General features: G+C 40.7%; 1 protein-coding gene across 1 annotated transcript in view; it reads left to right on the forward strand.

Annotated features, from left to right (window-relative positions):
* Nucleotides 1-22000, forward strand: part of mtcl1 (microtubule crosslinking factor 1) — a 92921-nt gene that overhangs the window by 46987 nt on the left and 23934 nt on the right. Inside the window, exons 6-10 of the mRNA XM_083991185.1 lie at nt 2910-3038; nt 7862-7963; nt 8812-9033; nt 12014-12184; nt 17577-17744. Coding sequence (XP_083847311.1) covers nt 2910-3038; nt 7862-7963; nt 8812-9033; nt 12014-12184; nt 17577-17744 — 792 coding nt within the window. The remainder of the gene's footprint in view (nt 1-2909; nt 3039-7861; nt 7964-8811; nt 9034-12013; nt 12185-17576; nt 17745-22000) is intronic.

Genomic DNA, 22000 nt, shown 5'->3' on the forward strand with positions numbered 1-22000 from the left:
TACCACACTGGCACCACCACCCCCCCCTCCCCCCTGAACCACCGACCACTGCCATCGCTTCCTGCTGCTGCTGCTGCTGCTGCCGCCACATTCACATCTGCATCTCCATGCACATCCTCATAGCCAGCAGCCCTGCCTGCCTGCCTCCCGCCCCCCTGCACTCACTGTCTGCAGCCGCCCTGCTTCCAGTCAGCCACGGCCGGGAAAGGAAAGGGTGCTTATAGGAGGGTGCTTGAAAGGGTGCTTGGTGTGAATGGAGTAAGTACTATAAAGGAAAGTTATGGCAGCTTCTTCCATTTGGCTTGATTTAAAAAAAAAATTTCTTGACATAGTGAATTGTTGCATGATGAAGTAAATATTTTTCCCTTTGCAGCCGAGCTACACCATGCTATCACTTGTATGACTCATTATGACACATAAATGGTGTAGCTGTAATGTTTGCACAACATATCATCACACACACACACACACATATACACACACTTGGGATCGGTTACTCCATGGTGTTGCCAAGGAAACGAGCCATAAAAGTGTGTGTAATGACTAAAATAACCTCTGTTCTACAAAAAAAAAAAAAAAGGAGTTGCATGGCGCTGTGTGAGTTGTTGCCTGTGGAAGAACCTCGCTGGCTGGCATCCTGCTTTCTGTCCTTGTTCTATATAGCAGCTTAGTGTAAAGTCAACATGTCAACATACTGTGTACTCTCCCAACGCAGGTCCATTATCTCTGTGCTGCATGATCAGGCAGACATCTTGGATGTCTTCTCTAATCAGAAAGTCTGTCGTATGGAAATGAAACAAACAGCTCTTCAAACATTTCTCAACTCAAGACCCCAGGCTGCTTTGTAGAGATAATAGACTGAAGCTGCCTCCATACTCATTCTATCCGATGACCTGTTTCTGCTTTGCTCCTCCGCCTGTAGGACTCACTGGTTAGTCTGGGTGAAGCTGGGTGGTTTAGTCAGAGCTATAGCCACTTGCACTAAGGACGCACTCCTGTTTTTAAAGCAACAAGGCCTTCGACCGTCGAGAGTTGTTGAGGGAAGAAGTTGAACACAGTTGTAGAGTGTTTTAAATGTGAAAGGCCGCACTGCAGCAGCAAAGAGTAGGGTCCTGCAGCAGTAAGAGGAAGATACTGTGTACTGTATGGAAGCTCATTCACAAAAGAAAAAAATCTGAGATGTTCTCTCCTAATTATGACACAATCTCTTCTGGTTTCTTGTTATTATAAGATGTTTGTGTTTATAAGATGTATCTTTATCTGGTAATTATTGTTAAGATATGTTCCATATCTCATAATTACTACCACATTATTCCTATGATTATGACTTCTCATAATTCTACATTTGATTTTTTGTAATTAGTTGTAACAAAATCTTGTAATAACAAGATTTTTATTGTTAAATTTCAATATTAAGGACTTCAAGGACTGGCAATGATGAGTTCTTAATCTTGTAATAATGTCCTAGCATCTTGTGATTATGAGGTGATATGTTAATTTTAAAAATTTGTGTTGACTCTAATAATGAGATTTTTGTTGTGTTATCATCTTATAAAGCATGGGACACTTCTTATTATTAGATTAGGCTTAAATTATTATCACATAGGCATGTTGGAGTTAATAATATATTGTGCACAAGTTAGGGAAATTTCATTGATACTAATACAATATCTGTCTTAAAATTAAGATATTTTAACTTAAGACTTTTAAATATTCTATAGGCGATTATGTTATAGGCTAAAGACAAAAAAGCTTGTCATAATCATATCTTTAGAAAAACATAATAATAATGCACCCTGATATTTATACATTCATTTTATTTATTTATAAAGCCTATTGGTCCATAAATCTTCAAACCATCAGGTAAAACTCAATCTCAATTACAAATCTTGTAATTATGAGATAAAAGTGTCAAAAACAGGATGTAATTTCTCATAATTATAATATACAGAGGTCAAAATTAGAAGAGAAAACATCCCATTTTTTTTCCTTTAGTGAATGTTAAACACTTTTGTATTTATTTCTTTGACATAATAGATTTAAGTTCTGCTAGCTGGGAGGAAATGTGGGCACTGCTGTGAAGGGGGAGCAGCTAGCATGGCGCTAGCTTTAAGCTGAACTGAAGCCTCCATTGAATTTGTAAATGCTGTGATGTCTGAAAAAAAAAAAAAAAAAAACGAACCAATGTGCATCATACAGGCTCCAGATTGAACTTTTCTTTAGTCAACTGCTTCTACAACACACACGGCTGTGCACGGGCATGTGTTGAAAACCTTTTAGCGTGCTAGCTCTCGCTCTGCAGTTTGCCGTGGTATCTCTCAGCTGTTGGTTTGGACTCATGTATCCCTCATTGCATGCGCTTCATAACAAGTGTTTTGCATTCTTTTCCTCCCCGACTCCCTCTCTTTGTTCCTCTTTGTGTTCCCGCCAGATGTTTCAGCCCATGATTTTGTTCATCCTCATTCTCGTTCTCTTCTCATCTCTCTCATACGCCGTCATCTTTAAGTTGGTCTTTCTCTTTGCGCTTTTCTTCGTACTCTAGTCCGTTTGTTCTTCTCCACACCGTGTAGTCTTGTTAGTTAATTTTTCCCCCCGCTCTGCTTATATTCTTTACCCATTTTCTGTTTTATTTTTTTGTTTGTTTTCCCCCCGCCCACTTTCTTTCCTCGCCCCCCTCACGCCCCCCCTCTCCGTTCGTCGTCTTCTGTCTGTTTTGTCCACGATCCACCTCACACATCTCAAACCACCACCACCACCACCACCACGACTTTACCACCTGCAACCCCTTGTACCCCGCACCCATCCCCCTAATCCTTCAACACCCATCGTCCACACTCATCCCCCCCCCCCCCTCCCCCCCCTCCCCCTCCCCCCTCTCCCCCCCCCCCCCCCCCCCACGTCACTCACAGTCCGGTCAGAGGGATGAGCTGGAGTGGCGTCTAGGACAGGAGCGAGGCGTGGAGCCCCAGAGCCAGAGCCAGAGCAGGGGAGCCACGGGACTCACTAGGTACCACAGGCCCCTGGCTTTAAGAGCAGAGGTCAGTGCCTCCTCCCTCCTCCTCCATCTCCCCCTTTCCACCTGTGGGACTGAGTTAACACCGGCTCCACTGTGAGCCTCGTATTATATACTAGGGCTGGGCCGATATGCTTTTGTGCCGATTCGATTCTCTAACGATTTTTGGGTCCCGATTCGATTTAAATTGCGATTCTGATTAAACAAGTATTGCGATTCGATTTTACCAAGTATTGCGATTTTATACTTCAATTATTGTGATTTTCTTTCCTTAAACAAGAGCAGGTTGAACCAAACACTTGACAATACTGTACATCAAAGTCATATTTACAAAAAACAATACACACATCACATCAGTTTGTCTGTTGTGTTCGTTTGTTCACATAGATATCTGTGAACAAACGAACACAACAGGCCGGTTTGACTTTGTCGAGTGTAATGGCACAGAATACATGGTCGTACAATAAAGATTGGTCGTCCCAAAAAAAAAAAAAAAAAAAAAAAAAAAATTAAAAAAAAAAAAAATCGAAAAAAAAATCACAAAAAAAAAAATCGCGATTAATATAAAAATCGACAATATGCTTTTCTCCCAATTCGATTCTTCTACGATTTTTTTGGATGCCGATTCGATTTAAATTGCAATTTTACGATATTGCCGATTTTTAGTCTGCATTTTTAACACCAGTGAAACAGTTGAATGATTATGATTGTCTACAGACTATTCCAGGAACCATATTTCCCCCAAAAATACACATCACATGTAAGTCAGTTTTTAAGATTTATTCAGCAGCAATATTTAGGTACTGTATTTTTACTCTCTTTTCAAAAGCCTGGACTGCATAAAAGAGGCAAAAATAAAAGAGTATAGAAGAAACAGGCTTCTGAAACCTTTCTGACAAAATGAGATATAGACTGAGGTAAACTGCTACATTTTAACATTTATCTGCACATAAATACTGTAAGAGCCTATAAATTAACATACTCCATTATAAAGTGAACATAAACCCTTTTCAAAACCCGGAATCTCTGTATGTAAAAAAGGCGGAAAAATGCACATTGCACAATATTAAAAAGATAAATAAAAATAAAATAAAAATCGATTTTTGAAAAAAAGAAATAGATTTAAAAATCGTCAAAAAAAATATTGCGAACCGACTTTTTCTCCCACCCCTAGTATATACGTACTATATATATAATATATATGGGCCTTCTTCGGTGTAGAGCAACCTGTAACCAATCTGGACGATATTGATATTCTCTCACCTCCCTCAAGCCAAAACACTTCTCACTTTCTGAACAGTCGAGCAACAAGAAACGCAGCTCCACAGGGTGAACGGACCCTCCAAAAATCAACCCCAAAACTTAACTGGAGCATGTCATTTTTATTTTTTATTTATTTATTTATTTATTTTTTAACACACTGATGCTGCATGCATACTGATCGAATAGGGATGCCATAGCCATTTGACTTTCACCTCTTCCAGTATCGATTCCAGCGCCTCAGCTCTCGGCATTATGCAGTAAAAATGTAAAAAATAAAATAAAATAAAATAAACTGTTTAAAACGTGTGGATCTCCTCAGGGTTATTTTTATCTCAGGTAACATGAGGCCGCAGACTGCTGTGGAGCTGAAATCGGTCGCCCACCGTGAGGGACTGGGTGTAGCAGATAGCAGCAGAGAAGCTGAACTTTTATAATGACGTTGGTGTATTTAATGCAGTGGAAAGACTCGTCCCAGCACAGAGTTCATGCTCTGGGGTTTATTTTTGGAGAGTTTGTTTCTCCATATGCAATCAGTGATTGTTGCTCAACAGTAAAGCTATCGATAGCATTTGCAGGTATTTATTATTATTAATTACACAAGAAAAATGAAAAGATTTAATAAAAAAAAAGAAAGAAAAAAATGCATGTATGCTTTTCAAAATAAAACCTGAAAGTGACGATTATCTCAACCAAAACGCCACAAGCTATAGTGGATGTAACTTTCACACCGTTTCACAGAAGCCGCTCAGTCCAGCATGTCTAGTGACGCTCCAACAGCCACAAGTCACTTTTTGATGCTGAACACGATTTCACTTCATCCACTCGCTCTACCTCCACACTAAATATCCACTCCCACAGCCACTGGTGTTTAATTTCAACTTTGATTTAGCATTTTCTTCTTGCTCTTTTGTTGTTGTTTTTTTTAATGTTTTTTGTTTGATTAGTTTCTACCATGTGCCCCTGGACATTTTGTGATTGATTTATTTCTTTGAAGGAGAAAGTCGATTGCATATAGCGCCTCAGAGTTAAGAGCGTAACCTGTGTTGTAGCCTACCACTTGATCGAAACTCTATCGTTCATAATTTGTCAAATGTGTGTTGTGTTTTTTTTTTTTTTAACTCATCTGCTGGTACATGGTGTGTTGCCTTCTGTAACAGTGAGTCAGCAGCCATGCACAGCTACAGTGTATGGACTTGTGAGGCTATTTATTATTTCAGGGCTGCAGCCAATGATCTCTTTATTGATTCATCTGCCAATTCTTCTTTAAAGTCAATAGATGAATTAGTTTTTGTATAGAAATCCAGAAATTAGTCATGACCTCAAGGTGAAGCCACAGGGTCATATTGAATATTCTGCATCAAAAATGACAATAATGATTATTTCCTTGTCAAAACAGTTGCAGATGAATCGACTCTAATGAACTCACAGAGCTGCGTCTGCACACAGTGCAGTATGTAGAGATGCCCTGACTCAGCACAATTTAAACACACGTGAAAGTGCTGCCTACACACAAGTGTGAGGACACACTTTAAACTCAGTTACACTTACACACACACAGAGGAAATCAAACAGGCGAGTGGTAATGTTGCTGCAGGTCTGTTAAACCCTTCAGTGACTCGGCGGTTTAATAAACCGGCTGTGTAATCGCAGGACACTAGGATTCATAATCGCTGCCTCATGCTTGTTTTCAGAGAGAAACTGCCCGCTGTTATGTAATGCAGAGCGCTGGCAGCGGCGATGTGACACATAACTATTACAGTTACAGTTACAGCACATTCATGTGGGTTCCTTCTTCCCCGTGCCTTCCTGCCGCAGTGTAATCTGTGAGGTGAAATTAATGAATGGGGAGGGAGGGAGAGGGAGAGGGGGGGGCAGCAGCTTGGATATGGCAGGATTAGCGCTGCACCGTAGGCCTGTGCGATTTGCATTTGACATTGGGCTGACAGCGAGGTGATCCAGGGTCAGCACACGCTGCACGGCTCAACTTACTGTTGGAGAGAGCAGAGAGAAACCATGTTATCAACTATAAGCTGCCGTTTTCAAACTGTGATTCTGCACCTTTTTTTTTATTGTCAGGAAATAAAGACGCTCTAGGGATGTCTTCTTAAAGCAGAAGTGAGTGATATATTTGTGTTAATATAAGTATTAAATAGTTATATCTTCCGACAGCAATCACTTACATAGAGTGTTTGGTCTGAAACACGGGTCTCTCAGTCACTCTGCTCTGCTCTGAGCCGAAGAGAAAACATTTATCGTATCCTACAGTTTTTATCCAATGAGGAGAGAGAACGGCATGCAGGGCTGTGTGTGCAGCCAAGGAACGCCGTGAATGTGGTGACGTAGCGACGAGGACTGTTATGGTGCGTTCAAGGAAACTCGTATTTTTCCGACCGTGAAGTGGTACCAGTTCGATCTGGTACGAGTTCACCGGTCGGAAGTTACGAGTGGCCGTTATAGTGACTTTCACCGGTAAAACAGGTCGGAAAAACACGAGTGGGTTGCCTGGAACGCTACAAAGTCGTAAGTTGTGACTTGAAGCTGTAATTTACGATTTCAAAAGCCTGCCTGGAACGCAGCATTAGCGAAAACGACCGGATCACTCACTTCTGCTTTAACCAAGCTGACGACTGAAAGAAGTGTCATTACATTACAATACCATGAACATGAGCATCTCATTTCCCTTTGAGCATTTTTTCACCTGTAGTAGAAACGATCAAACCCGACAACATCCCTTAAGTTCCCACTTCAGTTGTTGCATTTGGCATCCAAGACTTTTTATCAATGAAGTGCATTTTTTGGAGATAATACCTGACACAAGACCGAAAATAGCATACCGTATTAGTTATGTCTTGTAACTTTTATAGACATGATATTTGGTGGGGCAAATTTTTAAAGCTGCACTAAATGCTGGATATGTCCTGTTACAATAGTGCAGTTCCTTAATATAGAGTTAAATTTCAACAAATTAAAATAACTTTTAATGCAGAAAAGGCTGGAGATGACACATTTTGCGAAGTGTGATTATTAAAAAAGGTCCATACAATACTCTGTGTCATAGTTAACTTAGAATAAAGACTGGAAAACAAACTACTGTAAGCCCTAAAATGGTGAAGTCTCATCCTTACACTTTGGTTTGTTGTACGATTTTAGCATCATTTCCCCTCTGTTTCCAGTCTCTAACCTAAGCTAACAAGCAGGTGGCTACATCTACATACAGTATTTAGTCGACAGACATATTCTGTGTAATAATCTAATTCTCAAAAGAACAGTAAATAAACATATTATTTCCCAAACTCTCAAGTTAGAATTACATTTTATATATTTGGTCCAGCTTGAAATGTGCTTATTTGAGGTTTTTTCCATCCTGCTCTGTGATTTTGTTTCTCTTTTCTTTCTTGTGTATCTGCGGCAAATGAAGAGAGCGAATGTAATCAAGTGTAGTCGTCTCATACACAAACCCCCCCTCCCCCTCCCCCTCTCCTGCTTATGTTGTAGTGAGATATCAGTATGGGTATGTGATGATGATGTGACTTAATCCAAAGTGCTGGTAAAGTGACTGTGGACTGTGCTGTTGTGTGGGTTCAGCTCCGGGACACGCCTGCTTCTGACATCCAGTTTCGTCTGGATCACGAGCGAAGGCTGAGGGCGGCGACGGAGGAGCGCGAGGCCGTGGTGTCTCTGCCTCAGGTACAGTACTATCACACAGTCACTCAGTCACGACGCCACGGTTGAGTTTCGTGCATAATAAAAAGCCCTGCAGTATCACACTTCACCGGCTCTGCTATCTTAATGCTGGAGTTGGAACATACTTTTAATTAAGTCCTCCACTTGGGAGGGAGGAAAGTTTTGGATTTCAGCTTTGATATTCATACCTGTAATCTGTTTTAGACGGACATAAGCAATTTCGGTACAAACGCTGTTTTGTTCTTGCAGCATGAGATTTGATACACGATTAACATGACAGCTATTCTTACAAAGTGAAGCTGAAAATTGAAAGTAGCCTATGTTTTTTTTTAAAAAGCTGAAAGTGTGGGTCTCTGCGTTTTAGCCACAAAAAGAAAAGCATCAACAGTTTTGATTGTCTGGTTTTTGTTGATTTTTAGGAAAGATTGCTAGAAGGTTTTGCCTAAATGAAAATACTTTCTCTTTTTTTTCAACCTATTGATATTAAATTTAGATATGTCTGTGAACAAATCCAGAAATTAACTTGTCATAGGCATTTTCTACTGTTTTTTGACATGTACTGTAATAGATTTAATGATGAGTCAGTATACATCTGTCATACATATATTTATAGGACCTTAAAATGAAAGCTACATTTTTATTATAGAATATAGTAATGATAAGTATAAGCTTCTCTAAATCCAATAATCCGACACAGCATATTTAAAATTATGGATGTGGATGAATTATTAAAATGACATGAAACATTATTCACATGTCACTTATTTAATGTGACTTACACAACTAAAGCCAACAGTTAAATAGTGTTAGACCATGTTCCTCAGTTTGCTCCCTGATCTGTTCCTCAACAGGAAGACGAACTTTTGCGTTTGGAGGCCCAGCGCGGCGGCCTGGAGCTGCAGGGGCTCCAGAGTCACGACGCTCCCTGGACCCAGGAGAGGGCCACGCTGCAGCAGGAGGTCCGACTGTTCAGACGCAACACCATCATCTTCTACATGAAGCTCAGGTGGATCCTCATGCACTGGAGGCTCAGCCGCAAGGGCGACTCCGGGGAGGAGACGACGCACGCAGAGGTGAGTCAGAGCAAGGTTTGATCGTATAAGATAGAAGAAATTAAACAGCTCAGTTAGTTAATTGAGCACAAGCATATGGAAGCGTATCTGCACCTTTATTCAAATGGCAATTCAATATGTGCAATTTTGTAATGCAATTTGAAAGTGTACTTGGCAATTACATTTCAATAAGCAAAGTGCCAATGCAATCCTAAATAAAGTTTTAATAATCTCGATGAAAATTAGGAATTAAAATGGAATTTGTCAAATGCCATATTGCCATGGTGTTTTTGCACCTTAATTCAAACGTCAATTAAGTTTACAGAATGGCAATTCAATGTGCAATTTAGTCATTCAATTCTAAATTGCACATTGAATTGCCATTTTGCAAACTGCATTGCCATTTGAATAAAGGTGCAGATACGCTTCCATACAAGCAGAGTCGTATCGACAGGTGCATCGACTCAGGAAAAGGAAGGAACTCCTCTGGTCAGATGTGATGATGTAAGAATTTGTGAATGAGACAAACTCAGGCAGCGTGGGAAGCTGAAGCAGGAGAGAGGAGTGAATCAAAGGTGGAAAGAAATATAAGAAATTCACAAACAGAAACATGAATGAAAAACCTGAGAGAAAAAACCTTTTTTGAAGACTGAAGGTTTAATTTCCATTTTGTTGCAGCTGATTCTTTGCATGACTTCCTTCCTTTTTTGGTGGTAAATTGGATTTTTTTCCTGTGTTCAAACACATCCAGCTTGAGAAATCATGGTTCAAAAATGAGCAAAATCTGCAGAAGGAGAAGTGTGAACACAGAAAGATGTGAAGCTCCAACATCAGTCGTGTTTCATATCGAATCGCCGGGTTTGTGCTGCTCACTGTTTCACTTCGTCCTCATAATAATCACTTGGTTTCCCCAGTTTTCACTTGAGGTAAATTGAATAATGTATGAACTTCTAGGATGTAATTTCTGTTAAGAATTGGGCTGATAGATAATGAGAGTAATGCACAGTTCATGGATACTTTCAGTTTATTATGTACACAGAGCTAAATCTAATAGACCTCTCCTGTAATGAAGGTTTTACCGCTTTAAACTGTTTGTTCAAACTGAATGAGATACTAACTTCTGCCAAGTGGAGGCTCCTGATTGGTGGTTTGAAAACTTATAAGAAGGTGTCTTCCATTTTGAAAACTGTTTTAAGACTTGTACGCCAAAACGTATAGGAGTTTTGGACTATAGCCTTAACATGGGGCGGCCGTCTTAACCACTGCGCCACGCACCGCCCCCGTATAGGAGTTTTTTAAGGTTAAAGCAGAAGTAAGCGAAATATTTGTGTTAATATAAGTCTTAAATAGTTTTATCTTCCGACAGCAATCACTTCTATAGAGTGTTTGGTCTGAAACACGGGTCTGTCAGTCACTCTGCTCTGCTGTAAGCCGAGGAGAAAACTTTCCTTGTATCCTACAACCTTTATCCAATGAGGAGAGAGAGCGGCATAAAGGGGCGGTCCTCTCTGTGTGTGCAGCCAAGGGATGCGCGTGAATGTGGTGACGTAGGGACGAGGACCAATAGATCCATGACGAGGGCGGGGGCTGCTAACTCTATCGGCTGACAAGAACGACCGGATCGCTTACTTCTGCTTTAAACATGACCAAGCCATAGAAATAAAGACTTTTTAACTGTAAAAGAGCAGCTCGAGGAAACAATTTCTGAGTCCTGGAAGCGCTCCTTCATAGACATTTTGTTGTCTTAGACAAATGTTGATTGAACTTTATGTGAATATTTTGAAGGCTGATGTTTTAATTATTTAGTTGTAGTGATATCAGTGAGGGTATGTCAACTCAAACAAACAGAAACACCTCCTACTTTAGTGTTCTATAACAGTGCATATGTTTAAGGCTGGATATACTGTGATAAACAGACAGCTGAGTTTACAAATTGAGACTATTAGCCCGTACAGTGCAGAGACGACACCTCAGAGCGTGTCACGTTAAACTGTGAGTCCATCATTATGGATGCGATGGTGAAAATAATGGCAACAAACCGGCGACTCATCCTGAATCACTTCCTCTCGGTCTGAGGTGTGGACTCCCCACCAGGATGCCGGTACCACTGCAGGTCCTGATTGATAGTCCAGTCAGCTCGCCGCGCGGCTGATTGAGCAACTCCATCTGTTGTCCGGCTTGTTGATCCGCCGGTCGATGCAAAACTCTCTCCTTTTAGTGTGTGTGTGTGTGTGTGTGTGTGTTATCTTCCTCTGGTTGACTAAACTTGTAATTTGTGAGTTTCATTTTCCCGTTGGATTGTTTTGACCCGCGGTGCTTTTCCCGTTGACGGACACAGTTTCTGTAATTACTGATCTTCTCTCCGCTGTGCTCGAAATCACCGCTCACACTGTCGCCCAGTTTATGCCAAAACAAACTGTAATAACCCATCGGTTTGCTTTGTTACGTAATATTTATTCACAAACTGAGCTGCGACTTCGTGTCATATTTCTTGCTTCAGCCCTGACTCATCAGTTTATTCATGCGGTATCGAGTCAGGAGACCTTTGTGCAGGTGATGCAGCAGCAGAGAGGATCCACGTGCACTTTGCTGTAGATTCATTCACCGCACGTCCTTGACTTGACACCGAGTCCCAGCAGAACATTTTCTCAACTCAAGTTTATTTTTAAAAGTGAAAGAGCTTCACAGGGCTCATATTTGGAAGCAGAGCGTTTGAATTAGTTTTTGAGAAAACAAGAAAGCAAAGCTCAGTTCAGATGTCCTCCTCCTCCTCCTCCTCCTCCTCCTCCCTGCTGGACTCAGCTCTGTGATGGACTGGGAAAAAAAAGACTGGAAACTCATCCAGGGCGTTTCTTTGCCTTTTTACCCATTGCATGCTGGGAGAGGCTCGCTGACTGTGAGCCTGGAACAAAATGTGATGGTACAGGGGAAAAAAAAAAAAAAAAAAAATGAGTGCATGATTTGGAAACACGGCTCCTCATGGCTGTATCATCTGTTCCAGTTTGAGAAATTGGAGGGCATCCCAGAGCTGGGAGTGATAACGGAGCAGGCGGAGGGAGAGGCGGATCGAGACGACAGACTGTGTTTACCTCAGACTCCAGGGGACGTCCCGGATTCGGTGCCCATCATCCCTCTGCCCTCGCCCGATCAGCACCTGCAGCATCAAAGACAGGTATGAAATTACTTCTACACCATCCTCACTCACTGGCCTTAAGGTGGGAAAAAAAAAACTTCAACTGAATGAATCCAACTTCTGTGGCTTAAGCCCTGTTTAAGCCTTCAGGCAGATGAACTCATTAACCTGAGCCCATGCTGTGATATGAAATACAATAAAACACCTCAGTAATTATAGCAGGGTAGAAAAATATGCTGCATTAAATTTCAAAGGAGGTTAAATCGAAAGCAACTGGACTTAGTAGTCAAACAACTAAGTCCAGTTGCTTTCGATTTAACCTCCTTTGAAATACTATGACCTGGACAAATGAGAATATGCACCGGCTCATGCTGCATTAAAGGAAAACATTATACAGATAGATAGAAACTCACTGGCCACTTTATTAGGGACACCTAGCTGGTACCATGTTGGTTCTTGGTGGTTTAGATTCAACAAGGTGCTGGAGACTTTTGGTCCATATTGATATAACAGCATCACAGTTGGTGCAGATTTTGTTGTGAATCTCCTGCTCCACCACATCCTAAAGGTCGAATCTCTATTAGACTGAAATCTGGAGACTGTGGAGGTTGTTTGAATCCAGTGAACTCATCATCATGTTCAAGAAATGAGATGATTTGAGCTCTGTTACACTGAAGGTAACCATTAAAAGATGAGTAAACTGTGGTGGCAAAGGGTTGACGGGGTCCCCACACCATCACTCCACGCTTTCATGTTTGTTTAGGCTAAGGTCTGACCCGACCAGCAGGTAATGAATAGAATAGAAGTCTGTATTGTCATTGCACTAGTACTGTACAACAGGATCCCACTGACTTACAAATTCGAAGGAGAAAGTGGAGCTGGATAGGCCACACCCTAAGAAAACCTGCCACACACATAACCCGACAAGCCCTGCAATGGAAAACCCCAAGGGAAAAGGAAACAAGGTCGCCCCAGGAACAGCTGGAGAAGAAGTGTTGAGGCAGAAATGTCAGGGAGTGGGCTCAACTGGGGTGACCTCGAAAGAATTGCCAAGAACCGTGTGAAGTGGAGGACATTTGTTGACGGCCTATGCACCCAAGTGGAGCAATAAGGCTTAAGTCAAGTAAGCCAAGTAATACAACGGGATTGGAGATGCTACTCCTAAAGTGCACATCAACATTTCACATGGTTAGGGAAAAAAACAACACACATCCACGTTTTAAGAATACGAAGAAGACGTAGAACATCATGACACAGATTAGAAATTGATGTAAGGATAATCATAAAGACAACGATAAGACAGTAGTGCAATACTGCATCAGGCAGCAATAATAGTGCAAACAGCAAAGATGGTGTAAATACACTGCCCGTCCCAAAAAAAAATATATATATATTTCATTGTGCCGCCTTTAGCTTTGATTACAGTGTGTATTTGCTGTGGCATCGTTTCAATAAGCTTCTGCAACGTCACAACATTTATATCCGTCCAGAGTTGAGTTAATTTAGAGTCTTATTGGGGTTCAGGTCTGGACTCTGTGGTCACATTGGACCACGTTTCTTCCTTGAAGATGATGGTTCCCCACTCTCCTTACAGGTTTTAATAATTTAGTCTCAGCAATCTCCTTAGATGTTTTATTTTCTTGATGCCAATAATTTGACCCTTCTGAAACAGATTCACTTCTTCTCCACGACCACAGAATGTGTCGTCCAACATGGTTGTTTAAGAAATGAGACTGCATCATTTAGGGTTAAATAAGTTGTTGCCAGCTGAAACATAATCATCCATGCAGTAATTAGCCAATGGGAGGCTCTTACCCATTAGCTTAGTTAAAGAGTGGTGACTTTTCTTTGGACAGGCAGTGTATGTTCATGAAGTGTTCATGTGAATGAGTCTCATCATCAGTCCAGGCAATGTTTTCCCAGTCTTGTCAAGTTCTGGTGACATGAGCGAGGTCGTTTTCACCCAGACAGCTGCTGCTGCTCACTGGATATTTCCTCTTTTTCAGACTCTTCTCTGTGAATCCCAGAGAAGATTTTGCGTGAAATCCCAGTAGATGAACAATTTTTTTGAATTATTCAGACCATCGCATGTCAGCTACTAACAACCGTGCTGCGTTCAAAGTCACTTAAATCACTTTCTTCCACGTCCTGATTCTGGGTTTGAACCTCAGGAGATCGTCTCGACCATGTCTAACGTGACTTAATGTACTGAGGTGTTGCCATGTGATTGAACCATTAGATGTTGGCTTGAGGTGTCCCTAATAAAGTGGCTGATGAGTGCATGTGATACTTAACGTGTATTTACTCCATTAAATTGATTTATTTAGTGGGTTTGGACATTTATGCCTTTAATTACGCCTCTCGTTCATTTTCTCTGTGCACAAATGACAGTTTGGCAGGCGTTCATTAGAGCTGTTTGGAGTGGTATGCAGATGAGAAATTTGACCCAGATAACTATTTAGACTACAGGCAGTAATTATTTTGTGTATACCGCCAGTTTTTCGTGCTTATTATTCAAAGAAAGACGCAGACGCTCGGTTACATTTGGAAAGAGACAAAAAGGAGCTGTGTTGCCGAGCGTTTTCTATCCCGATGCGGCGGCGGCGGCAGCGTCGTCGTGTGTTGTTGAGATCAGCTTTCAGTTCCTCAGTCGACCACTTTGCTCTCTCTCTTAAAGTAAAGAATTTTGGGCGGGATGCATTATTAAACAGCCCTAAGTGCTCTACTTTGTCTTGCGTTTTGATTTTTCCACAACATCATAAAAACGGCTCGTGCGGTGATCTGACATTGTTGCTATACTCCGTGAGCATTTTATAGATATATATTCTTTTTTTTTTCTTTCTTTAACAAGCACGCCCGGTAGACTACATTAGGCTTGATGCACGAGAGCAGAAGACTTTGCTATAGTAAGCATTTGCACACATGGCCACACTACAGCAGAGCAGAGCAGAGCACGGATGATAATTCCTGCAGCCCAAGTGAGATAATAGTGAGTTAAGTCCCGAGGAGGTCGTTGAAAGTTTCCTACTTGAGTATTTAGGGACAAAGTGCTGAAGGAAAATCCTGATTCATTCCTCTCGGGTCTTGCCTGTGTCTGATACTGCTGAGGTGTTTAACTGTATTTAGATACGGTAAGTAGTAGATCAAATGTTTTTCTTCTTCTTCTTCTTCTTCTTCTTCTCACAGTAGTTGTTAAACTTTTATCACATTTTGCTGCAGAGAACTCACTCTCCTCGGTCCATGTTACACTGTATTATTCCTGTGGGGTAACGAGGATTTCACACAGTGACAGCAGCAGCTCTCAGATCAGCCTGAAAATGTCAAAAGAGGCCTGAATTTAGCAGGAAAGTAATGAAGCCGGGCGTCTCAGTGACCCACAGGTTCAGCACTGTCACTGAACATACCACACCATACCAACTTTATTTATAAAGCACTTTAAAAACCCAGTGGACCAAAGTGCTGTACAAAATAAAACCTAAAATATACAATCGGCATAAGACATAAAATGTACATAAAACAAAACAGAATAAAAACAATACAAATGAAATACATTAAAATAACACTATATAAAACCAATAAATTTAAAGCACAGCACCTAAGTAAAAATTAGTCAATAAAATAAATAATAGCAGATTAAAAGACATCAATTTAGACGGAACAGGAAGCTGACACGTGCATGTGAGGTACTAGGAGTCTAACCTGTCCATGCTGCAGTGCTGAGTGCCTCTAAATGTATTGACACCACAGAACGTCTCAGTGCAACAAGTTTTACACACTCAGATCAACTTCCTTTAGTTTAAATCATCGGGTTCTTTCTTTCCCTCATATGTGATCATTTTAACTGAATCAAAGGAAGTATCCCGCTGATGTGAGTGTGTGAACACTTGTTGTGCTTTGATGTAACACACCACAGCTTTGCTTTTATCGTGATGTTTCTTATTTCCACCTTAAATCAAAGGTCCCAGGTGGAGATCTGACCACTGTTCATGCAACGTGTAGAAAAGCTCCAACAAAGAGCAGACATGCAAGGCTGTTGGTCAGGCTATCACAACACAGCTTTCAGAATATTTACTTTGAGCCATGAGCTTTTCTTCCTAAGGAACTTTTATTAATGAAAAAACAGGAACATGGTGAACACAGTGTGCATGTGATAGGATGTCCTAATAAACACATAGTATACAATAATAATCATAGGTAATGGTAATAAGGCCGATATTAATCATAATAAGTATAATGATAACCACCATATATTCATGTTGTACTAACTGCAATGTACCCGTACACATAATGGTTGCCCATAAACATATTTCATTCCTCTTTTTATTCCTATTATAAAGGTTATTTGTGGTTTAATTTTCACACTGACATAATTGGAAGAGATTGATCAATAAAGTTTTGAAAAGATATACATTTAATCTATCAAGATACAATCATTTCATGAGAAAAGGTTAAAAAAATATTTTATTTCATCTATTATGGGCAACGGTGTATATAAATAGCATAATATTAGTAATAATGTTGATGACAATATGTCCTGATATTAATAATAATGCTACAGTGATAAAATGTGATAATGATATTCAGGAAGGTCGTTGTCATGTTCATGTGGTCTGTAGCAGAGACTCGTATGACTTTTGTTCAACAACAGTAGAGCTTTAAGCGTCTGTCTTGTTATGGAAAAAGAAAAAAGAAAAAGTAAAACCTTGTAAGTTCCCACTTTTCTCCTGGCAGCACTGGCCTGACGTGATTTGGCCTTTTAGCTGCTGAGCTCAGATCATGTTCTGGGCTGAGTCTGCCAGCTCGGAGCTCCGCCGCCGCGCTCGGAGCTACCTGCAGGGGATGTTTTACTCTCCGGCTCCTTTGTGCTTCGCTGCCTCCTGCCAAAAACCTGAAGACTCTCCACAGCAGGGCCACCAGAGGCGAACAACCCTCCACACACACACACACACACACACACACACACACAGACACACACACACCTCTCTGAGCAGGGATAACACACTGTTCTTCTCTTGCTCACACACCCTCCAGCCTCATGAGTCCAAACCCGGGACTAAAGGTGTGATTGTTGAAACCGTTTGAGCTGCCTGCATCAATGAATTACAGGTTGTTTTTTTTCCTCCTTGCAGCTTCATGGCATCACTCAGATGTTTACTGTGTGCATACTTTTTCTTCTAAGCCTGAAGCTGAGACAGGATAGATGGGAAAGGACAAGCAGATGGGAGACAGGAAGTTAAAGTCAAATTGATTTATAAAGCACTTAACAAAGCAGGTTCATCCCAGAGTGCTTTAAGGAGAAACACAGGACACAGATAGACACTAAAGACAAAAGCTCATCTCAAGTATCAAGATAAGGAAGGGGACTTCAAGTCTGTTGCTTTTAACCTGTTTCCTCCATGTTGTTGTGGTGTTTGTTTGTTGATCCGTGCAGTTCGGGGAGAGCCGGCGGGTGCTGCAGGCCCTCAGGACGCTGCTGGAGGAGTTTCGGGAGGAGCTGCGAGAGGAGGAGACGCGACGGTGGCAACTGCAGCAGTCCTACGCCAATGACAAAGCCGCCTGGGAGGTCAAGTGGGCAGAGATGAAGTGCCAGGTTGCACAGGTACAGATGGCGTCTCAGCGCTACACCTTTAAAGGGGACAGGACACAATCTGGCGTAAGGGAGGGGAGGGGAGGTGGAAACTAGCGGTGCATTCGATAAGCAGCGAGACGACAGGGAACACATTGCCTCCCGCTCAGGGCAAAAAAACAAAACAAAACACAAAACAACAAGCAGTCATTTTTTAGCTCCCTCCCCGGGCCAATCAGTGTCATATATATACTGTATAAGAAAAAAAATATGTAACAACAACACGAGTAGCAGCTCAAAGTTGTGTCAAACAAATGGACAGAATTCAAATTGTAATCACGGTGCAGCCATTAAATTGAAAGAACGGCATCCAAGTAAATAGCAATGAATCACTTCCCTGGCACTTTGTAGTGGGCATATTCTGTCTAATTAATTCAACATAAGCATTTCTTACTGCACTGAGGACGGCAGCCGTTACAACGCCGCTCTCTTATATTCCTAGCGGTGCCGTAAATACTTCACAGATCAGGGAACAAACTGCGTTTTTCTCATCTGATACGAGCTGATAACCAGCAGCCACTGTGCACACAGGCTGTTTGTCATCATGAGAAAGGTTTTGATTTCAAAATAAAAGCCTTCCAGATTGAAATTGTTGTTCTAAAACAGCGGTCACAACATCACAAACGCACACATGGGGGCTGAGCTGATGTTGCACCGGTCCACAGAGGCCGGTTGGAGTAACAGATACATGACTTTATGATGCAGTTGGATGTGATTTTTGCGACTCAACAAGGCGAATAAACCTGTTCGTGTTACAAAGTAATCTGACAGGAGTGTGCGTGCTTGAGGGATGATGCTGCAAAAGTTAAGCCTGGTTGAACTTTTACTAGACGACCCAGCAGTGTGTGGGTTTTTTTTTCTTTTTTTCTTTTCTTTTCTTTTTTTTTTCCTGGAGCCCGATGTGACGGCACAGCTGCTCTGTGGCAATACAACAGTCTACTTGAAATGAATAAATGATACTCATACATTTTTACACAGTGTCTGTCTGAACACGGCGCTTTAAAGGGCAGCTCATTCACTCAGAGGTAGAAGAAGCTCTGGGATAGGAGAAGAACATTGTTAAAGCCACAGTATGTTTTTATGTTGTATATTTCTGTCAGTCCAGTGTATTTTAAAATAATAAGAACGAGTAAGAGACATGAGAGCAGGTACCAGCGTCTTTTTTGACGTTTGTTTTGTCTTTTGGGGGCAACATAGTGCAAATTCTTCCAAATCGTGCAGATTGTGGCTTTTATTTTATTGCACATTTCCATTGTTTGGGTCATTTATTCATTTTCACACTCTCTGCTGTCAGATTAGTTTGATCTAATTCTTGTTGTTGATGTGTAACATCCCAGAAAGAGATATGTCTCTGTCCACACTGATACAAATCTGGGTGTTAAAATATTAAAAACACTTCTCAGTATATAAAGCATAACAACTCAACAGCACCGTACACTACATCCTTCTAGAGCTGCAACAATTAATTGATTAATCGAACAATAATCGATTAGTTTTTTTTAAGAAAAAATGTCAAAATTTTCAGATTTCAGCTTAAATGTGAATATTTCTGGTTTCTTTGTTCCTTTATGACAATAAACTGAGTATCTCTTTGGTTTGTGGACAAAACAAGGCATTTGAGGATGTCATCTTGTGGTTTGGGAAATAATGATTGACATTTTTCAAAAAAATTTTACATTTTATTGACCAAACAACTAATGGATTAATCGTTTAAATAATCAACAGATTAATCTATAATGAAAATAATTGTTAGTTGCAGCACTACATCCTTCAAATTAAGGCCATAAAGTTGGGTCTAAAACAGTTTATTATTAGTAAATGATATGTGTTGTGAATCTGTAGGAAGTGTGTGTTAGTAAGTTGTACAGATGGACAGTCAGTCAGTGAGTGTCTTGTGTGTTCACTGCTCGGTCAGACCTGTTTCTCGTCTCCGCTTCATCTGATATAAAAGGAAACCGCAGCTTTGGGAACCAATTAAGAGGTCTGAGTTATAGGAGGAAGATTATCTCTTTATCTCTCATGCTTTTAATCTGTCGAGCTCTTACATGGTTCATATCCGTCGACAGAGCAAAGGTCGCTCAGGGCCTTCAACTAATTTACTCAGTTTCTTCTGATAATACCAACACGCCGACTTCTTCTCCTTTTTCCTCCGCCTTGCTCCGCTCTGATTAAGACTTCAAAAAATATGCTCCAAATTTGCTGTTTACCCGGCTCAGCAGAGCAGAGCCGGCGGAGCAGGAATGGGAATTACACCTCATCTGTGTATTTATAAAGAGTTCCCACGCATCATTAAAAAAAAGTCTGAAAGTCTGAGAAAGTTTGAAAGAAAATAACATCTTCAGATATCTTAATATTTACTGTAAATATGTCGTAGATGTTCAATTTGCAAAGAAATATGCCAATTATAACTATAATATTGTAGTTTCACATCATCTTCATCATGCTGGTGTCACTTTTTGTTAATAGACAATGTGAATTTTATTTTTAAAGTTATGTCGACACACTAGGGGGCACTAACCTAAGACATAAAACTACATCATCAGGTCATTTTTAATAAGAGAAAAAGAGATGAGGACCAAAAAAACAAGTTGTTTTCATCTGATTTTAAAATATATAAAAATAAAAATCTGCAGTCAGATTCAGAAAATGTTCAGAAGTAAAAGTTCATTATATTAAAATGCAAAATGAATGGTTCTTTAAATACAGCTGCTGCAGGTGTTTAGATCTTATTATTGCTGTGTTTCTTTTATTCTCATTTATGTGCTTCTGAGCTCCCATGACGAGCATGAATGAATTCTCTGCTTCACTTTATTCAATTATAAAACAGTGTTTGTTGTTTGAATTGCTCTTTTTTAATGTATTTAGAACTAAATGTACAAAGTAAAGAGTCTTAAAAATGGTTGATTTAGATTTCTAAAATGGAAAATGGTGCAGGAACTCTGTTATGGAGATTTAGGTAGTGACTGTTTTTTTCTTAATCTCTTTTAACAGATGTTCATGTTGTTGCTCAGGCTGCCTCATGTTTCGGGCTCCTACTGTAAATAACCAGCATCTATATTTATAATGTCTCACATCTCGTCTCTTCTTCAGTCAGCAGCTATTTCTGCTCACGTCACCACCTCCAGTGTGTAATCAGGCAGTTTTTAAAACCCAAGACAAAATAAGACGAGACAAACATTTGTGAATGGGAGTTATGTAAGCTGATGTTTGAAGGCAGAGTGTGTATGTGTGACTTTGTCTTAACACACACACACACACACACACACACACACACACACACACACACACACACACACACACAGTCTAGTTTGTACCACGTTATGTTGTGGGATGAAAAGCTCGTCTGAAGATTACAATGGTCTGTTCAGTCAGGGTGGTTTCCCTCTTGTCGCTCTGCAGCTTTGAAGATTTCTGCTGCACTTCTGAATCCTCACATTGAGTTCAGTTTTAAACGTAGGGCCTCCTACATTTTAGTGAGGGAGGGCAGCCCCCTCCTCAAGTTATTAACCTGTGTCTGCAAAACAACAAAACTTTTCTTCATCTCATGTTGTGGTTCTTACATGATATTTCCATTTCTTCTTAAACTACTTGACTTTACTTGATGGTTTTAAACTGTTAGCTCCTTTTTTCACCCTTTTGATTCAGCTATATTGATTTATATATTTTTTGTTTTGTTTTTTGTTTTTACGAAATTCACTCCTGCAGAGAGTTCGTGTTTGTACGATATACCGTAGCACCTAGGGGAGCGTGCCTATGTTCCCACTGGACTCTCTCTACCTATCTGGACTCTATCTATCTGGCCTGTCTAGCCTCTACCTGGTCTTTTTTATTAAACTTAACCAACTCCTTTCTTCATTGCCTAAACCCAACCAATGGTGGGACCAAAGGGCTGTGGGAACATAGGGCCTAATTTTCAGTGACAACAAAAGTTAGAAATGTGGGAACATAGGGCTGAGGGAACATACAGTAGGGCTGTGGGAACATAGGAATGACCCCGCACCTAGCAGTTAGCTTAGCTTATTGTAAATAATGGAAAAAACAAAGAGAATGTTGTATCTTATGGTGCGTTCCAGGCAACCCGTAACTCGTATTTTTCCGACCTGTTCCTATGGTTACCCGTTAGAACGTACAGTCAAACTCGTAACTTCCCACCTGTGAACTCGTACTAGATCGATCTACTCCCAGTTCCCAGTTCGTAACTCGTAACTTGCCTGGAACGCTACAAACTC

This window comes from Trachurus trachurus, assembly GCF_905171665.1.
Source record: "Trachurus trachurus genome assembly, chromosome: 17".
Classification (NCBI taxonomy): Eukaryota; Metazoa; Chordata; class Actinopteri; order Carangiformes; family Carangidae; genus Trachurus; species Trachurus trachurus.